General features: G+C 39.0%; 1 protein-coding gene across 1 annotated transcript in view; it reads right to left on the reverse strand.

The window, feature by feature from the left end:
* The window catches only part of LOC124613827 (titin), a 524,266-nt gene that overhangs the window by 197,669 nt on the left and 308,502 nt on the right, over positions 1-18,095 (reverse strand). Inside the window, exons 120-123 of the mRNA XM_047142550.1 lie at positions 17,375-17,444; positions 17,078-17,182; positions 6,694-6,876; positions 6,460-6,607 (exon numbers count right to left, since the gene is read on the reverse strand). Of these exons, the coding sequence (XP_046998506.1) occupies positions 6,460-6,607; positions 6,694-6,876; positions 17,078-17,182; positions 17,375-17,444 (506 nt within the window). The remainder of the gene's footprint in view (positions 1-6,459; positions 6,608-6,693; positions 6,877-17,077; positions 17,183-17,374; positions 17,445-18,095) is intronic.

Genomic DNA, 18,095 nt, shown 5'->3' on the forward strand with positions numbered 1-18,095 from the left:
CAACTCCATTGCAATTTTATTTTGAAAGAGTTTATTATTTTTTAAATTTTAGATTTGGAAGTGGATTAGAGTACCAGGTCACGAAATTTTATAGTAGTTACTTTCTCAACATATTACCTTGATTTTTTATGCTGAATTCCTTGACCATAAGTCTTAACTACAAGGTGTACAACTTTGCTTCTGCCGTTTTTTCTCCAGCATTTGAGGCTTTAATGAAACAAACTGGTTACACATGTATCATTCAAAGTATTTTCCATTGCTGGCCACTACATTCTCCCATCTTTCTGGCAGTGTACGAATCCCGTGTCGAAAAAATTGTTCATCTTTTGAAGAGATCCACGAATCGATCCAATTTGTGACATCTTCATGAGATCGGAAGTGTTGGTCAGTCAAGCCATGTGCCATTGATCTAAACAGGTGATAGTCAGAGGGAGCAATGTATGGAGAATACAGCAGGTGGGGTAGGACTTCCCATTTTAACGTTTCAAAGTTCGTTTTGACCTCTTTTGCAATGTGGCATTAAACATTTTCGTGCTGCAAAATCACTTTATCGTGCCTCTCACTGTATTGGGGCCATTTGTCTTTTAATGCTCTGCTCAAATGCACTAATTGCATTCGATAACGAGCACCTGTGATTGTTTCATGTGGTTTTAACACCTCATTTGTGCTGCAAAATCACTTTATCATGCCTCTCGCTGTATTGGGGCCGTTTATCTTTTAATGCACTAATTGCATTCGATAACGAGCACCTGTGATTGTTTCACATGGTTTTAACACCTCACAGTACACAGTGCCGAGCTGGTCCCACGAAATGCAGAGCATGATCTTGGAGCCGTGAATATTCGGTTTGGCCATCGACATGGAAGCATGGCCAGGATATCCCCATGATTTTTTGTGTTTATGGTTATCGTAATGAACCCATTTTTCATCCCCGGTCACAATGCAATACAAAAATCCCTTCCATTTTTGCCTCTGAAGCAACTGTTCATAAACACACAAACGCCATTCAATATATCTTGGTTTCATCTCACATGGGACCCAAGTTCCTTCTTTCTGAATCATGCCCATAGCCTTGAGACATTTGGAAATGGCTTGCTATGTCACTCCCACTAATCGTGCCAATTCTTCTTGAGCTTGACGCGAGTCTTCACTCAGCAATGTCTCCAATTCTGCATCTTCGAAAACATTCTCTCTTCCACCACTATGTCAGTCTACGACGTTAAAATCACCATTCTTGAAGCATTGAAACAACTCACGACATGTTCTTTCACTAATAGCGTCCTTACCATATGTACTTGAGAGCATTCGATTAGACTCAGCTGCTGTTTTCTTCATATTGAAACAAAACAGGAACATCTCCTGCAAATGACGAGAATTAGGCTCGTAAACTGACATTTTCAATCAAGAACAACTTTATGATGCAGAGACAAGTCGACTAATGTTTCAATGAGGTTATGTTGACTGAGGTTCAAGCTAACTGCCTGATGTCTACGATATGTTTCTTTCGACCGCTACTTACCGCTGTCGCCACCTATCAGCAAATGGTGGAAGCTAAGTTGTACACCTTTTACATATAAGAAACAACAGCTCCTACTTTTGAATTACCATTTATGACTGTTCCATTCAAATCAAGAGCTATGTTGTCCTTTCTTTTATTTACCATATCCCATTAGATTTAATTCACTTATCCCAACTATTAATGTCAGAAATAATATGTATAGTTATTGAGATTTTAATAACTTTTCTTAATAACATGGAATAAATTTTGTAGTTCACACCTAAAGCAGAATCTTTACTTCTTGTTGTTAATACTAAATCTCCCTTTTCCATTTGCAAGAAATTTTAATCCCATTAGTGATCCATGGTTTTTCACTTAGTTTTCTTCTGTTCTTACTAATTAATTTATGGGGAAAACATACATATCATGCAATACATTAAATTTCACTTTGGAATTTTTTTCCTATAAATTTTTCCCAGTTCACTTTTTCCAAGTTACTTTCTGCCCTCTAGCCATAAACTGTTCCAACTCATTGCAATAGTGGTGCATCAGAACTGTATGGCAATACCTTGTTTATTCTAATCACCTGTACATCTTGATCTTAGAGTCAGTTGATTACTGAAAGCATGTTTATTTGCTCACTTTGATCTTAGTCAGTGCAGATATTACCAAGCAGTTTCTAATATCCAAAAATGTAGGTAAATTAATTACTGAAATCAAACTTATGATCCAAATAATGTTTACACGTAATTTTTCTTCTCAGGATCCTTTACGAAATCTACTTTGAAATTACCACATACCACTATTCGCTTGCTCTTGTTTGAATCTCAGGGATGGGATCTACCACTGTGGTATAGGACTGAAAGGAGTATGTTAGTGAAGGTCTATGCCAGCTGTCTGACAACTCTACACACAGCATCTGCCATCAAGATCCCATCCCTGTGATTCAAACTGTCCTGCAGTCCCTCCCTAAATCCTCAGGCCCCTCACAAGGACTAAAATGTCGTTCCATAGAACTTCTCACCCCACTCAAACCACGTACCCCCACCTTTTACCTTCTTATTAAGATCCTGGCCATTATATAGTTGCTGGCTTCAAAGCACCCACTGAAAATACGTCTGCCATAATTGATCAGCACCTGCAACTCATAGTACAAAGACTTCCCTCCTATATCAAACATACCAAGCATTTCCCAGATTGTCTGTAATCTGTGCCCATCCCAATCCCACCACACACCTTACTTGTCACCGTCGATACCACCTCCCCCTACGCCAACATCCCCCAAGTACAGGGTCTGTCTGCTGCAGAACATTTCCTCAGTCAGTGCACACTGATTCCAAACATATGATATTCTTCCTACTCACTATAATCAACTTTATGCTTACCAACAACTACTTCAACTTTGAGGGGCAGACATACAAACAGATCAGGGGTACAGCCATGGGAACCAAGATGTCTCCTCCCTATTCCAACTTCTTCATGGGTCACTTGGACAGGGTTCTCCTCAGATCCATAAGTCTTCAGCCTCTGGTTTGGTTTAGCTGCATTGATGACATCTTTACCATATGGACTCATGGTGAGGGTGACCTGTTAAAACTCCTGCAATCTCTGAATACCTCTTTCCAATTAAATTTCACATGGTCGTATTCCAAATCCCGTGCCAGTTTCCTTCATGTTGATCTCATGCTCACCGAAGGCCAGATACACACTTCTGTCCACGTTAAAACCGCTAACAAACAAAAGTATTTGCATTTTGACAGTTGCAATCCTTACCATGTCAAATGTTCCCTCCCATATAATCTTGGCATTTGAGACAAATGTATTTGTTCAGACTCTTTACAGCAATACACCATCATTCTCATCTCAACTTTCACTCGAAGTAATTACCCTACCAGCTTAGTTCAAAGGCAGATTTCCCAGGTTATCATATCCAATCCTTGTAGTGCTGATCCCTTCAAAAAATAACTCTGGGGAACACCACTGGTCATTCTGTATTATCCTGGTCTGGAATGTATTAATCAGCTAATACAACAAGGCAATGACTTCCTAAATCATGCTTGAACTGAGATCCATTCTGTCTGAGATTTTGCCCACCACACCCAGAAGAACTTTTTGTTGCCCTCCCACTCTCCGTGATATTCTTGTCAGAATCTATGCTCCTTCTGCATCTTCCTATCCTATGGCCCTACTCCTGTGGCTGTCCCTGCTGCAAGACTTCCACTTTGCACCCTCCTACCACCACTTATACCAGCCCTGTAACTGGCAAAACATGTACTATCAAAAGGAGAGCCACCTGTGAAATGACACATGTTATATACCAGCTGTTATATAAACACTGTTCAGCCTTTTCATCGGCATGACTACCAACAGATTATCAGTTAGGATGAATGGGCATAGGCAGAGGGTGTATACTGGCAGCATGCAACATCCTGTTGCAGAGCATGTTCTAAAACATGACAATTGTGATCTCGGTGCCTCTCCCTATACTTTTGCCAAAATTCCACTCCAATCCATCCCCAAAGCACCACACTCATTCCGTTTCTTTCCTCTGTTACACCATCCTATTTGTCTCCTTGGAACTTTTCTCTATTTCCTATCTGTTTATTGAATTCTGTACCCTCCCCAAGCTCTCCTTTTTCTCTCTGCATTCCTGCCAGCATGCTTATCTCTGGAGCTATCCCTGCACGAAGCTGCTTTTGTCACCTCAGTACATATTATCTTTTCTAATCTACACTGCTACCCTTTCCCTATTCCATACCACTTTCATTTCTCTGCCATCCATCCTACCTGTGATCACTACTCGTGTCTGGTGGCTGTGTGAGGAAAGGAGAGGGGCAGTTTGTGTGTATGTGTATGTGTATGTGTGTGTGTGTGTGTGTGTGTGTGTGTGTGTGAGAGAGAGAGAGAGAGAGAGAGAACGTGTGTGAGGGAGAGAGGGGGTTTTTCAAGAGGGGGATTTGCATGGCATTTATGGGAGCTGAGTGAATGACTGTGCTATCTTTAACAAACAACAATGAAAGCTAATTACTCTTCTGTCCTATTTGAATGTGCCTGTCTAGTGTCTGCTACCTCAACAAAAAGACAGTTAGACACTGAACTTTTGAACAAAGCCTCCTTCAGAAAAGAAAGGAACACACACACACACACACACACACACACACACACACACACACACACACACACACACAGGCATCCACAAAAGCAGGAACACCTCATACCCATATGACCACTACCTCCGGCCACTCTGACCAAACTGTATATTGTATTTTATAAAAGATTTTCTGTCTCCGGACTTACAATGTGTTATAATATCCTTCCACCCAATGATGAAGTCCAAATCTGACTTCTCCAATACAACTGCTGGGCTTTTATTGCTATAATTATTAGCAGACAGTTCACCTTATTTCATCTTTTCTGATCTCCATATTCTCTCTTACCCCTTCCATACTGTGGCTCAGAATCTTCTCGTGTTTTGGATTTAAATTAATAACAGCAAGAAAAACACAAAACAGAAATGACTGGTCTAAGAAAAATAAAATTAAACAAACGAGACACTGCAAAAAGTATCAAACTGTAATAACAACAGCTGGAACATGCAGCAACAACATGAAATCTCAGTCCCAGGAAAGCAGCAGTAGTTAAGTAGTTTCTGGTGCTGAAGTTCAGTTATAACACTTGGAATTTTCTCTTGTCACTCCTATGAGTGTAATACATTACATACAGACCAAAAATTATAGGCTGCAGAAGTATTTAATGTCACAATTTTCATTGTTGTTGTCTTCAGTCCTGAGACTGGTTTGATGCAGCTCTCCATGCTACTCTATCCTGTGAAAGCTTCTTCATCTCCCAGTACCTACTGCAACCTACATCCTTCTGAATCTGTTTAGTGTATTTATCTCTTGGTCTCCCTCTACGATTTTTACCCTCCAGCCTTCCAATGCTAAATTTGTGATCCCTTAATGCCTCAGAACATGTCCTACCAACCGGTCTCTTCTTCTTGTCAAGTTGTGCCACAAACTCCTCTTCTCCCCAATTCTATTCAATACCTCCTCATTAGTTATGTGATCTACCCACCTAATCTTCAGCATTCTTCTGTAGCACCACATTTCGAAAGCTTCTATTCTCTTCTTGTCCAAACTATTTATCGTCCATGTTTCACTTCCATACATGGCTACACTCTATACAAATACTTTCAGAAACGACTTCCTGACACTTAAATCTATACTCAATGTTAACAAATTTCTCTTCTTCAGAAACACTTTCCTTGCCATTGCCAGTCTACATTTTATATCCTCTCTACTTCATATTGTCATAATAATAATAATAATAATAATAATAATAATAATTTCATATGACTCAACGGCCAAATGTAAGTCTTTCTTTGTCATAAAAAGGGTGACTCCATGAGCATGATGGATGCATGACAAAAGCAAATGATCTGTCTACGAATATGATATTTGCAAGAATAATGTACCAATATTACAAACAATAAACCACAGTAACTGTCTGTTCATCCCGTAAGAAACGTGTTCTCCTGGTTTCTTGCAAAACAATCCTTCACCTATGAAATTTGGTGTATGAATTTTCAGTTCTATTATTATGAGATGTCTTAAACTTGCACACAAATTGAAATGTGAACTCAAAATTGTGCTGATAATACTTACTTCATAACTAAAATAGAAATTTGCACCAAATGACATGAAAGATATTTTGTGACCTAATGAAACGTTGAAGGTCAAGTAGTAAACAGCTGTTTTGAATGCTCAATAATCAAATAGCAGAAAATATAATAAGTAGAAAAAGAGACTTTCACTTTTAAAAAATTTCAAATTTTCTTCTGAGGCAGAATATATAAAGACAAACACATAGAATACTATTTCACTTAATGCACAAAAAAAGACTGTGATTTTAGAATCTGAAATTCACAGCATAAATTATAGTCTTCTGGAAAAAATAAGTACCTTTTCCTCTCTGTCTCAAAAACTGTGTCGACAACAGTTTCTTCTGTTTTTGGCTTCTTCTGTGTTTTTACTCTCTCCAGCTTTATCTTTGCATGCTGCTCTGTGCCTTTCTTAACTTCCAGTTTTTGGCGCTCCTCAAGAGTCAATTCTGCAAACAAATTTTGATGTAAGAGTGCAGTGTGAATGTAAATTTAATCTTATAACACACTTTCATTTTTCTGACATGTTATTTACCTTGTACAAACAATTCTGCTTTTGTTTCAGCTACTCCAACTTCGCTAGCTGCTTTGCAGATGTAGGTTCCTTCATCTTCTGGGGTTACTTTTAGTATTTGACAAGTAGTTTTGTTGTTTCTAATTCTAATTTGAATATTCCTTGTATTACGAAGAATTTTGCCATTCTTATACCAGGTTATATCTGAAAAATATTAAGACAATACTAAGCATCATTCTTTGATATGTGAAATACCAGTCCTGCCAGTAGTATGCCCCAATTCTTACTAAACACAAAGAGCTTTTCTTAAATATGTAGGTACTGAAAATGTATGGCCAACTTTCAAGATAAAGTCATCACGTGATGACTACATGAAGAGACAGATGGGTGGACGAAGGCAGAGGAGGAGAAGGAGAAAGAGGAAATAGAGATTTTTAGAGTATCTCTAGCTGTTAACTACCAAATAGATTAACATTTTTACTCAGCTAGAAGCCTTTTTTATGCTACTACAATCATACAATCATTTTCAGTGTCTTATTTATTATTTGCCAGACACGCCCTACGTATATAGAAAGAGACCCATATTTTCATGCAGCTTTTTTCATATGCAGCACTTGGATCAGTCTTGAGTAAGTTATCATGCCTTTACAATGTGCTTTCCAGTAAGAAAGCTATTATCATAGCTATTGCAAACTGTTTTCATATATTTCATGCACACTGAAAACATATGACTCATTCTGGAGGATACTTTGCAAACTGAAAGGACTGCTGCTAAATTTAAGTTTGATTGCACAAAACTAAACAAGCCCAGTTTTATTCGGTAACATGGACACAAATGCTATCACAACATAACAAAATAATAGTGATATTATAAGTGTAAGTATTTGGAGCCGTTAATTGTATACAGCCTTGGGGTGAATTTCAGCCAGTGAAACAGCTCACTAGTCCCATGAGGTTCTGTAATACCCACTGACATTTGGTGGAGCTTTTTAATGTTAACAAGAAGTGATTATTTTGATGTATACATTTCATTTCAGAAAAAGGTCATGAGAGGTGTAGCACAAAATCAGTCTGAGAAATGTGGGAAAGAAATCCATGGTAGCAGATGACGTAATTTAAGGCTGTCAGAAAAATGTGCACCACTGAACCATTACAGCTGTGAATCTATGTTATCTTGCAAATAACCAAGCAAGATGGTGTAAAGGTTAAAACACTCAACCTAAATTTGGAAGGAGTGATATTCAAATCCCTGGTGGCCATCTAGACTTACATCTAGATTTATTTTTTATGTAGTTTCCTTAAATCCATTAAAGGGAGTGCAAAAATAGTTCTTTTCAAAAGGACACAGTTTTTTATTTTAATTGTCATTAATTTTTTCACCTTATCAATGTCCAGTTCCATTCAGAATTGTACACCATATTATTTACATTTCAGCAAACCTCAATCATGTCTGTCAAAAATACTGTATGGACATTAAAACTCTGGCAACAGAACCGAGTGCAATTAAAACCATAGCACTGCATGTGAAGGACTGCGCCTGAGTATATTTTGGACCGCCATTTTCATGACAAGCACGCCACCTATTGCTCAATGACTGGACTAGTTTCATACAAGAACAATGTACATACAATTCACTAACCAACCCTTAGCAGGGACTGTCTTCTGTTGTTAACTGCTAGAATTATTTTGAAAGAACAGTAGTGAACGTAGGAACTGCTGTCATGATTGACTGAGCCACAGTGCAATTCCATTTTTTTTTATATTCATTTGCATATTATTTATTGTTTGGAGTTTGTTCTAGTTCTGCTTCAAAAATGACACATTTGTTGAGCAAAGGAAGAAATTTTGGAAGCTCTAAAGACAGAATCAATGATAGTGGATCAGAGGGAGAATCTGATTGGGAACAGCCTGACGAAGATTCATATTCAGGTAAATTGTATTTTTCTACAATTTTTCACCATTAATATCATCACTACAAATTCTGCTGCTGTAATTACAGTTTAGATCTTTTTTATAAGTCTTCCTTTCATCCTTTTTGCAGATGAATCTCATAAGAGAGCAGCATCCAACATAGGTTTCTGAGATTTGTTTAGAGGAGGTGAAACAATCTGTTGGCAAAGCAAGCAGGAAAGAAACAATGATTCACTCATTTTCAAAGCTCTGTATTTTCCAAAGTATTACATGTACAAATATGACTGATGTGTAAACAGAATTGTAAGCTCACCAAGCTTTAATTTTGCACTCTACAAATGTTCTGTAAGTGCCCTTTTCTTCACACAGCAAGCATCCAAGATGTAGTCAAGTTCATTCCAAACCTTATGTAACAACATCATCTCAATTTTCATCACAGCAGCAGTGATGTGTTCTCTGAGGAGCTCCAGTGCTCTTGGCAGTGGGGGTATGTAAACATGGTCCTTAATGTACTCCCAATGGAAAAAGTCATAAGATGTAGGTCAGGAAACCTGGGGGCAAAGGGAGCAGAACCAAATCATTTTCACCGCAACATCCAATCCAGTGATGCAGCGATTTTGATACGATGAACTTCAATGTTCCAATGAGAGGGTGTCCCATCTTGTTCGAACCTGAAATTCTTGGAATCAGCAGTCAGCTGTGGAAACAACACAACTGCAGCATACAAGGTAAGAACCTGTTTTAAAAATACCCATTAAGCTTTGTCTCTGAAATTGCACAGAAAACATTAATCTTCAGCGAATATCATTCAGGCACCACAATTTCGTGAGGATGTTCAATGCTCCATGTCCTCACATTGTGGTGATTAACCTCTCAAGATAAATGAAAGGCTGCTGCATCACTGAATGTCATCTTGGAGGCAAAAATTTTTATGCTGAAGTACTTCGTACATTGTGATGCAAAATTGAAGGCACCAGCCATAAATTTCTGGTTTTAATTGTTGCATGATCTGCAGACGGTACAGTCTGCAAAGCAGCCACCATCACAAAATCTTCCACACAGTTTGCTGCAGCATTCTAAGTTCGTGGCTTGCAAGTACAGTTGATTTTTTTGGGACTACGTACAAAACTCTCCCTGACCCTCTACATGGTTGGACCTGGCGCACTTGGTCAACTGGCACTTTTCTGTTTACAGAGACAACTAGTGTCTCTAAATTGAAAATACCAACACACAGTGCTCTGATAACATGGCCATTCTTGTCCATAATTATTTCTGAATGCACACTACACTGTTTCAACAGATGAACATCTCACATATTCCAACACACAAAAACTTCTTTCCTGCTTTGTCACCATTTTGTCGAGGCACTGCACTCAACACCAATTGAGGGGAACAATGGAAAGTCCATGAGTTTATGGTTCAATAAATACACAATCATATTTATACATGCAAAACTTTGGAAAATGCAGAACTCAGAAATTAATGAATCATTTATAGTATTCTGGAATATCAAAGAACTAAAATAAAGGTGAAGAATAAACCTTGAATCTCTGTCCTTTTCAGCATGTACTGCCTTTTAAGATATTTCAAAGATAAATGTGCCAGTAACATTTTAAATAATGACATAAATGGCTGGTTTACTGAGCCTGAAATTTTGCTAAGTGGACCTCAAAAGTGTTAAGAAACTACATTAGTATTTGAAAGAAGCTGGGTTTAGTTCTCCATATAGCCTTCTATTTTCAGTGGTTTCATTAAATCAAGTCTGGCAAACACTAGCCTTTTCCTTTAACAAGGCCACAGTTGAATCCTTTCCCCATTTCTCTGTCTACCCAGGTACTGCTCTGTCTCCAAACACCTTGACATTGATGAAATGTTAAACCTGAATCTTCATTTAATGTATCTTATACCTGGGATAGCAGAGAATTCTACTATGAATCTTACAATTGAGAAAAGAAAGGAAAAGAAAACCCTTAATTTCTCAGACAAAATAGTACAAAATGAAAATAAAGCAAGAAATGGAGAATAAAATATGTGGGGAGACTGTAAAAGACTGAGTAAATGTCAACAATGTAGCAAAAGATAGATTTCTACTTACTGTACAGAAGACACGTCAAGTTGCAGACAGGCACAATTAAAAGACAGCCACATATAGCCTTTGTCAGTAAAGAGAGAGACAAACACACAATATTTACTCACATACACACACACACACACACACACACACACACACACACACACACACACACAAGCAAGCACGCCTCATGCAAACACGACCACCAACTCCAGCCAGCTCGGTCCAGAATGAAACATCAAGTGGGATGCACGCAGCAAACTGGAGGGGGTGGGGAAGGAGAAGGGATAGTAGCGTACAGGTGGGGAGAGAGACGGACACTGTTTGGTGGAGTGTGCAGGGACTAAACTGTCAACAGGTCCAGCGTTAGGAGGTTGTGGGCCAGAGACGTGGGGGAAAAGGAACAAAAAATGAGAGAAGCAAAGATGTTCAGATGCGTTGGCAGACAGCTGTGAATAAACAGGGTGGGAGACAAAAATGGGGAGGCGATGATAGGACAGAAGAAGTGGAAACTGTTGGGTGGGGGGTGTGGGGACAGTAAGTTACCTTAAGATGAGACAGGGATAATTACAGGAGCGGAGAATGCGTTGTAAGAATAACTCCCATCTGCGCACTTCAGAAATTTTGGTGGTGGAGGAAAGGATCCTAATGGCTCAGGTAGCAAACCAGCCACTGAAATCAAGTTTGATATGGTCAGTGGCATGTCGCTGGCGCTGGGAGCTGCCAGTTGTGTGTGCATGAGGTGTGTGTGTGTGTGTGTGTGTGTGTGTGTGTGTGTGTGTGTGTGTGTTTCTTTATTGATGAAGGCTGTGGCCAAAAGCTGTATGTGAGTGTCTTTTACTCGTGCCTGTCTGCATCTTGAAGTGTCTTCTTTACAGTAAATAGTAATCTAAATTTTCCTACATTGTTGGTATTTCTGCCTTAAGTTTGAATTGTTTGAATAAATGTCATTGTGAGTAGAGAAGTATGGTGTAACAAGATAACATGCCCTGAAATAAAAAATCCAAAGGGAAGAGTTAACTGGTAAGAGTGAAAGCAATTTGCATTAAAAGACGTTCAAATCTAACTATAAAAGTGGAAAACTGTATAGTGTAGCAAGAGCAAAATTCATTTGAGAAAAACATGAAACTACAAGGTGACAGAATATCCAGCATTACTTATCTTCAAGAGGCAAAAATCCCAGTACTGCTGACACATACACATTTTAGGTCCCTTATGTCTGGACTCACCATCTCAAGAGGTGTATCACTCTCATCCTACGTTTCGAGTGAGCTTCCCCTACTTTCTAACCTGCCCCAACCTTTCATTCTTTTCTCCCGGATGAAAGAACTAACAGATCTGAAAGCTAGTATAGTCTTTTGTACTTTATATGTGGTTATTGGCAATAATGGAATTTCAGCTATTGAAGGTAAATGCTGTCCAGTCTTTGTTTCTTCAGCATGTACCACAATCTGTAATAGGTTGAATACTGTTCCCTCCATGACCACCAGAATAGACTCTTTGGCATGAATGAGTGCATGAAGTGATCCTTCTCATTCCCTGCTGCCCATTTCCCAAAGGGTACCATTATTTGACTTATGTATGAACTGCTGACAATTAACCAATACCTGTCTTTTGCGTTTACTTCCCCTGACAAGTGACACACTGGACACTCTAACAGGTGAACTATATTGGACTGGCCCAGTTTCAGTGGAAGGCAGCACCTCAAAACTGTTGGTAAGAGAGATGTACAAGAGTTGAATGAAAAGTAATGCCTCCACCTTTGTTAATTGGGTTTGGATGGGAATATTCTAATAAATCAAATGCAGAAATAATCCTTAGAATGTGGTCTTTAATTACCAATATTCACTTTTCCGCATAAACACCAACCAATTTCTGCCAACGATGAACAAGTTTTCTGAAGCCATCACAGAGGAAGTTGACACTCTGTTTCTGCAACCACAGTCTCGCAGTTCTCTCAATGTCTTCATCAGAAGCATAATGATGTCCCCGCAGATTGTCTTTCATTATTGGGAACAGATGGAAGTCAGATGGTGCTAAATCTGGACTGTACGGAGGATGCCGTACGATGGTGAGATACAGCCTCTAAAGTTCTGCTGTGGTGGCACGTGAAGTGTGTGGTTTGGCATTGTCATGCTCCAGGAAAACATTTCCCTTTTCCTTTTGGACCCTTGTTGGCCATCGTTGAAGAGTTCATAGCGTTGTGATGCAATGCTCTGAATTTATTGTTGTTCCACGATCAAGGAAATCAACGTGGGTAACGCCATCTGCATCCCACAAGAGAGAGGAATCTAAGATAAAATTTACTAGGATAAAATTTACTGATCCACTCAAAGCAAGTGTTAATTACTTTGCAGCAGTCAAAGCTATTTCCAGCTGTTTATCAACAGCAACTAACTCATCTCATGCTCAAGAACAGCATTTTCACTGTGGGACTGAGGGCTGCATCTTGAATTTCTTTTTCTGGGGCGTGTCTTTGTGTCGATATTCCATAGACTGATGTTTCAGCTCCGGGTCGTAATGGTGTACCCACGTTTCGTCTCGTGTCACAATCAAATGGAGAAAGGTGTCACCTTCATTCTTGTAACACGAGAGAAGTTCCTGGCAAATTTCAAGTCTGCGCACTTTCATTTAAGGAGTCAGCATCTGGGGTACCCATCGTGCACAGATCTTCCGATAGCCAAGCAAAGCAATAATGTGACCCACATCTTCCTGTGACATGCTGATTGTGCTTGCAGTTTCTCTCTGGGTGATAAGGCAACTGTCCTGAATCAATCTGTCAACATTTTGCTTGTAAAACCAGGTAGTTGCAGTCACAGGACATCCAACTCTTAGTTTGTCATGCAGGTCAGATGTTCCCGCCTCAGCATCTGTAAACATACTCACCCAATGACGCACAGTACTCAATCACCATAAACTGCTTTCATTCTCTGATGAATCCCTTTAGGAGTGACACTTTCTGCTGTCAAGAATTCAATGACCACACATTCCTTAAATCGCATTGCCCGACCGTCTGCACAGGGTTCCATACTTTACACTGTAACAACATAACTGTTCAATGCTAAGGCTTCCTGCCAACTGGAGCTGTAGAGAAGAGGTTACGGAACAAGCCAGTACCTGCCAATTACTAATGCGGCCAACTGTTGAAGAGTTACAAAGGTGGAGGCATTACTTTTCAGTCAACCCTCTTATGTAGAACTATGTGTCCTCTGTGGTCCCTGCCTCCATGTACAGAGTCTCTAGACCCATGACTGTCTTGCCCCCAACCACCATCTAGTCGTTGGGTGGTTCCCTACTACCTGGAGGGGAGACAGTATCCATAGGACAGGATAGTACTTGAGGTACCTTTGGTATCTCCAACATATGGCTCTCCATAGTTCTCCTAACACATCCACTCAAAGCAAGTGTTAATTACTTTGCAGCAGTCAAAGCTATTTCCAGCTGTTTATCAACAGCAACTAACTCATCTCATGCTCAAGAACAGCATTTTCACTGTGGGACTGCATTAGGACTGGTGCAATGCTTATCTGAACACTAAACGAGTAACTTTAATCTCACTGTTTATGTTTTAATTACAGGCTCTGCTATGCAACAAAGGTTGTGAGATCCCTGTAAGATCTGAAGCTACAACAGCCACAAGAGTTATTTGCCTTGTAATGAGAGAGGAATCTAAGATAAAATTTACTAGGATAAAATTTACTGATCCCTTGAAGTTTAACTTTGTGTCTCAAATGTTTGTTTATGCTCAGCTAAAAGACTTATATAACGATGTCAAAAACAGTGCTGATTCAGAACAAATACCGAGCGGGGTGGCGCAGTGGTTAGACACTGGACTCGCATTCGGGAGGACGACGGTTCAATCCCGCGTCCGGCCATCCTGATTTAGGTTTTCCGTGATTTCCCTAAATCACTCCAGGCAAATGCCGGGATGGTTCCTCTGAAAGGGCACGGCCGACTTCCTTCCCGATCCTTCCCTAATCCGATGAGACCGATGACCACGCTGTCTGGTCTCCTTCCCCAAACCAACCAACCAACCAACCAACCAACCAATCAGAACAAATGTAGATAATGTACATAACTCATTCATTATTTTGTGTAGAGAAAATTTATGTTAAAGTGACACATTCCAAATCATTATGAAATGTTGTATTTATGACCTATGGAACAAGGATTAATGTACGTTTGTATGCACACAGTATAACATTACATTGCAACATTCTACTTCATTAGAGGTAAGTTGACATTGTGATCATAAAATTTCAGACACCAAGTTAGAAAAAGCAGGCCAATTAGTGGGTAAGAAAGTAGGAAAACTGCACTAATCATGTAAGTACCTACTCAGCAATTCCGAGAAGTTATTTTCTGAAAAGGTATTACTGCTAAATTTCACAGAGTACACAAGTGTACCTCACCATCATTGATTTACAGTCATATTTGTTATCCATAATACTTGTAAGCTACCAAAAACTAAAAAAAGATTTACCTTTCATCATACAAATAAACAATAAAATTAGAGGGAGATGACTGTGTAAATGAAAATACTTCTGTCAAAATTTTTAAGAAGAAAAAATATAATTTACAGTTGATGGTATAACGCAAATTTTGTGTAAGACTACGAGTATTCGAAAATATGCAATATATTACAATAAACACAAGCCCTGACACAGCCAATGATAGATGACTGCAAAAGTACACAAAAATATTAGAAAACATAATTTCAAACAGGTCCTATTTGGCACTCATGGTTATACGAGGAGCATTCAACAAGTAATGCAAGACATTTTTTTCTGAAAGCAGGTTGGTTTTATTCAGGATTCCAATACACCATATTATTCCTGACTCTTTTGGCTACAAAACCCTATTTCTCAATATAATCTTCATTCAATGCAATGACCTTATGCCACCTTACTGGTTTGGCTTGTATGCCTGCACGGTACAACAATATTGGTCAATGTCAGAGTCAATATCTTGCTGCATCATCATCCACGTACTGGTGCCCGCAAAGTGCATCCTCCATTGAGCTAAACAGATGGAAGTCAGAAAATGCAAGATCAGGGTTGTAGGGTGGATGAGGAAAAACAGTACAACGAAGTTCTGTGAGCTCCTCTCAGGGTGCACAGAGTTGTGTGAGGTCTTACATTGTAATGGAGAAGGAGAAGTTCATTTGCATTTTTATGGCAACAAATATGCTGAAGTCATTTCTCCAGTTTCCTGAGGGTAGCACAATACACTTCAGAGTTGATTGTTGCACCACGAGGGAGAACATCAAACAGAATAACCCCTTCAGAGTCCCAGAGCACTGTCACCATGACTTTAACAATCAAGGCTGTGACTTTGAACATTTTCTTCAGAGGAGACACAGTGTGGCACCAGTCGATGGATTACCATTTTGTTTCTGATTTAAAGTGATGAACTCTCATTGTTTGACAAAAAACTATCATGATCGGCCTTGTAATGCACAAGTAATTCCACACAGACAGTCCTTTGTTGCTCTTTATGGTCTTCTGTTAGGAGTCAAAGAACCAAATAGATACACCCCTTTGACTACCCCAACTGGTGGACGTGTACGTCAGCACTACCAATAGAGATGTCCAACTGAACAGTGAGGTGTCTGTTTGTGATCCGTCAGTCACCTCAAATGATAGTGTCCACATGTTCCAGCATTACAAGAGCCACAGCTGTGTGCAGCTGGCCGACATATAGGAAATCAGACAGTTTTGCATGACCTCTATGTGAGTATGACAGATGCCTCACCCAATGACTCACAATGCTTTTGTTCACTGGTAGGTCTCCATAAACATTTTGCAAGCACCAGTGAATATCTGTGATGCTCTGGTTTTCTGCCAAAAGAAAGTCAATGATGGTTCTCTGCTTGGAATTCACCTCGCCTCTGTTACAGACACCATTTTGAAAGCTACATATAGTGCCACCACCTATTGGAACTTCATGGGGGCTGAAGCAGAAATATTCCCCAATGTCTTACAACAATTCTCCATTTTTTCAACAGAAATTGAACACTGCTCATATGTAAAGGAAAAATCAGATGTCAGCTAACATATGTAACCAAATGAATGGATTTTTTACATAGCTGATGTAAAAAAGATGAACTCTAGTGTGTCAGTTAATCCCACCCAAAATAGAGAAAATTGTGGAGGATGAAAAGAGCATGTCTTATACTTGAGGCCATCCCACACATCATGGGATGAAGTCAACATCTGGTATTGGGACGTTCAGTTGAACTCAATTTTGTATATCTATTTAATTGTATGGTGTGATGTCACATTTGCAGTCGCCCTTCATGCAGAAACTTTTTGCTGCTTTTGAAGATCTAAAGTCCAAAATTTGATTGCAAGACTACAAGTCACTAGAATTAGTGATATAGCAACAAAGTTTGGTCAATTGATGTACTTTGAAATAACTTACCAGGCAGTGGAGTCCCTGAGAACTGACATTCAAATGTTACTGTTTCCATTTCCTTAGCCCTGTTGTCCCTAATTTCCTGTACAAATGTTGGTGCACTCTGGGTAGCTGTGCAACAAAAACAGTACTTCAGAAAGTTACCATTTGTGAATATTATCTATTCATATCCAAAATACTGAAACACAAGTCTTGGATGTCATATGAAAAATAATAAACAATAACTATACAAAAATACTGAAAGATACGACTGACATTGGAAAAAGTTACGTTAGATTAGTAATTTTAACATTTATTACATACCTATGACTAGAGGTGATATTATTGTTGGGTTTATTTGAACTTCTGCAAGAATTTTCCTGCTAGCAGTGCTCTAAAGCAACAACAACAAAAAACCATGCTATTAATGAGTTATTCACATAATAATGAAACAAACTACTATGTTTGCTATCACTCTAAAAATGATCATAGTTATTTCTTCACTCAAACATGCATATACAGACTGAACACACAAAGAAAAAAATCAGACGAGGAAGTAAAGGTGTAATAGGGATATCATAGTATTAAAACATGATCCAAATTTATAGTACGGAATTACCTAATGAAAGCTTCTTTAAAATACAATATGCTTATTGTTACTTATCAACAAAAACCAAAAACAAGTAATGAACTAAATGTAAGCTGCATTATGGAAATAAATAGTTACTAATAATGCCACACAAAACACTTGGACACATATACAGGGGGTGGACAAAATATGGAAACACGCAAAACACAAAACATTACCATGCCTAACACAGTGTAGGAAAACTGTCAGCATCCAAAACAGATTCCAGGCATCTCTCAATGAATAAATACAGGTCCTGTATGATATTCAAGAGACTCTTATACCATTCTTCCAGCAAAATAGTGGCCACTTCAGGTAGCGATGGTTGAAGTGAGCAGTGATTACGCACCATTTTCTCCAAAGTAGACCACAAGGGCTCAATAACATTGAAATTTGGTGACCGTCTTGGTCAGAGGA

Source organism: Schistocerca americana, chromosome 4 (genome assembly GCF_021461395.2).
Source record: "Schistocerca americana isolate TAMUIC-IGC-003095 chromosome 4, iqSchAmer2.1, whole genome shotgun sequence".
Classification (NCBI taxonomy): Eukaryota; Metazoa; Arthropoda; class Insecta; order Orthoptera; family Acrididae; genus Schistocerca; species Schistocerca americana.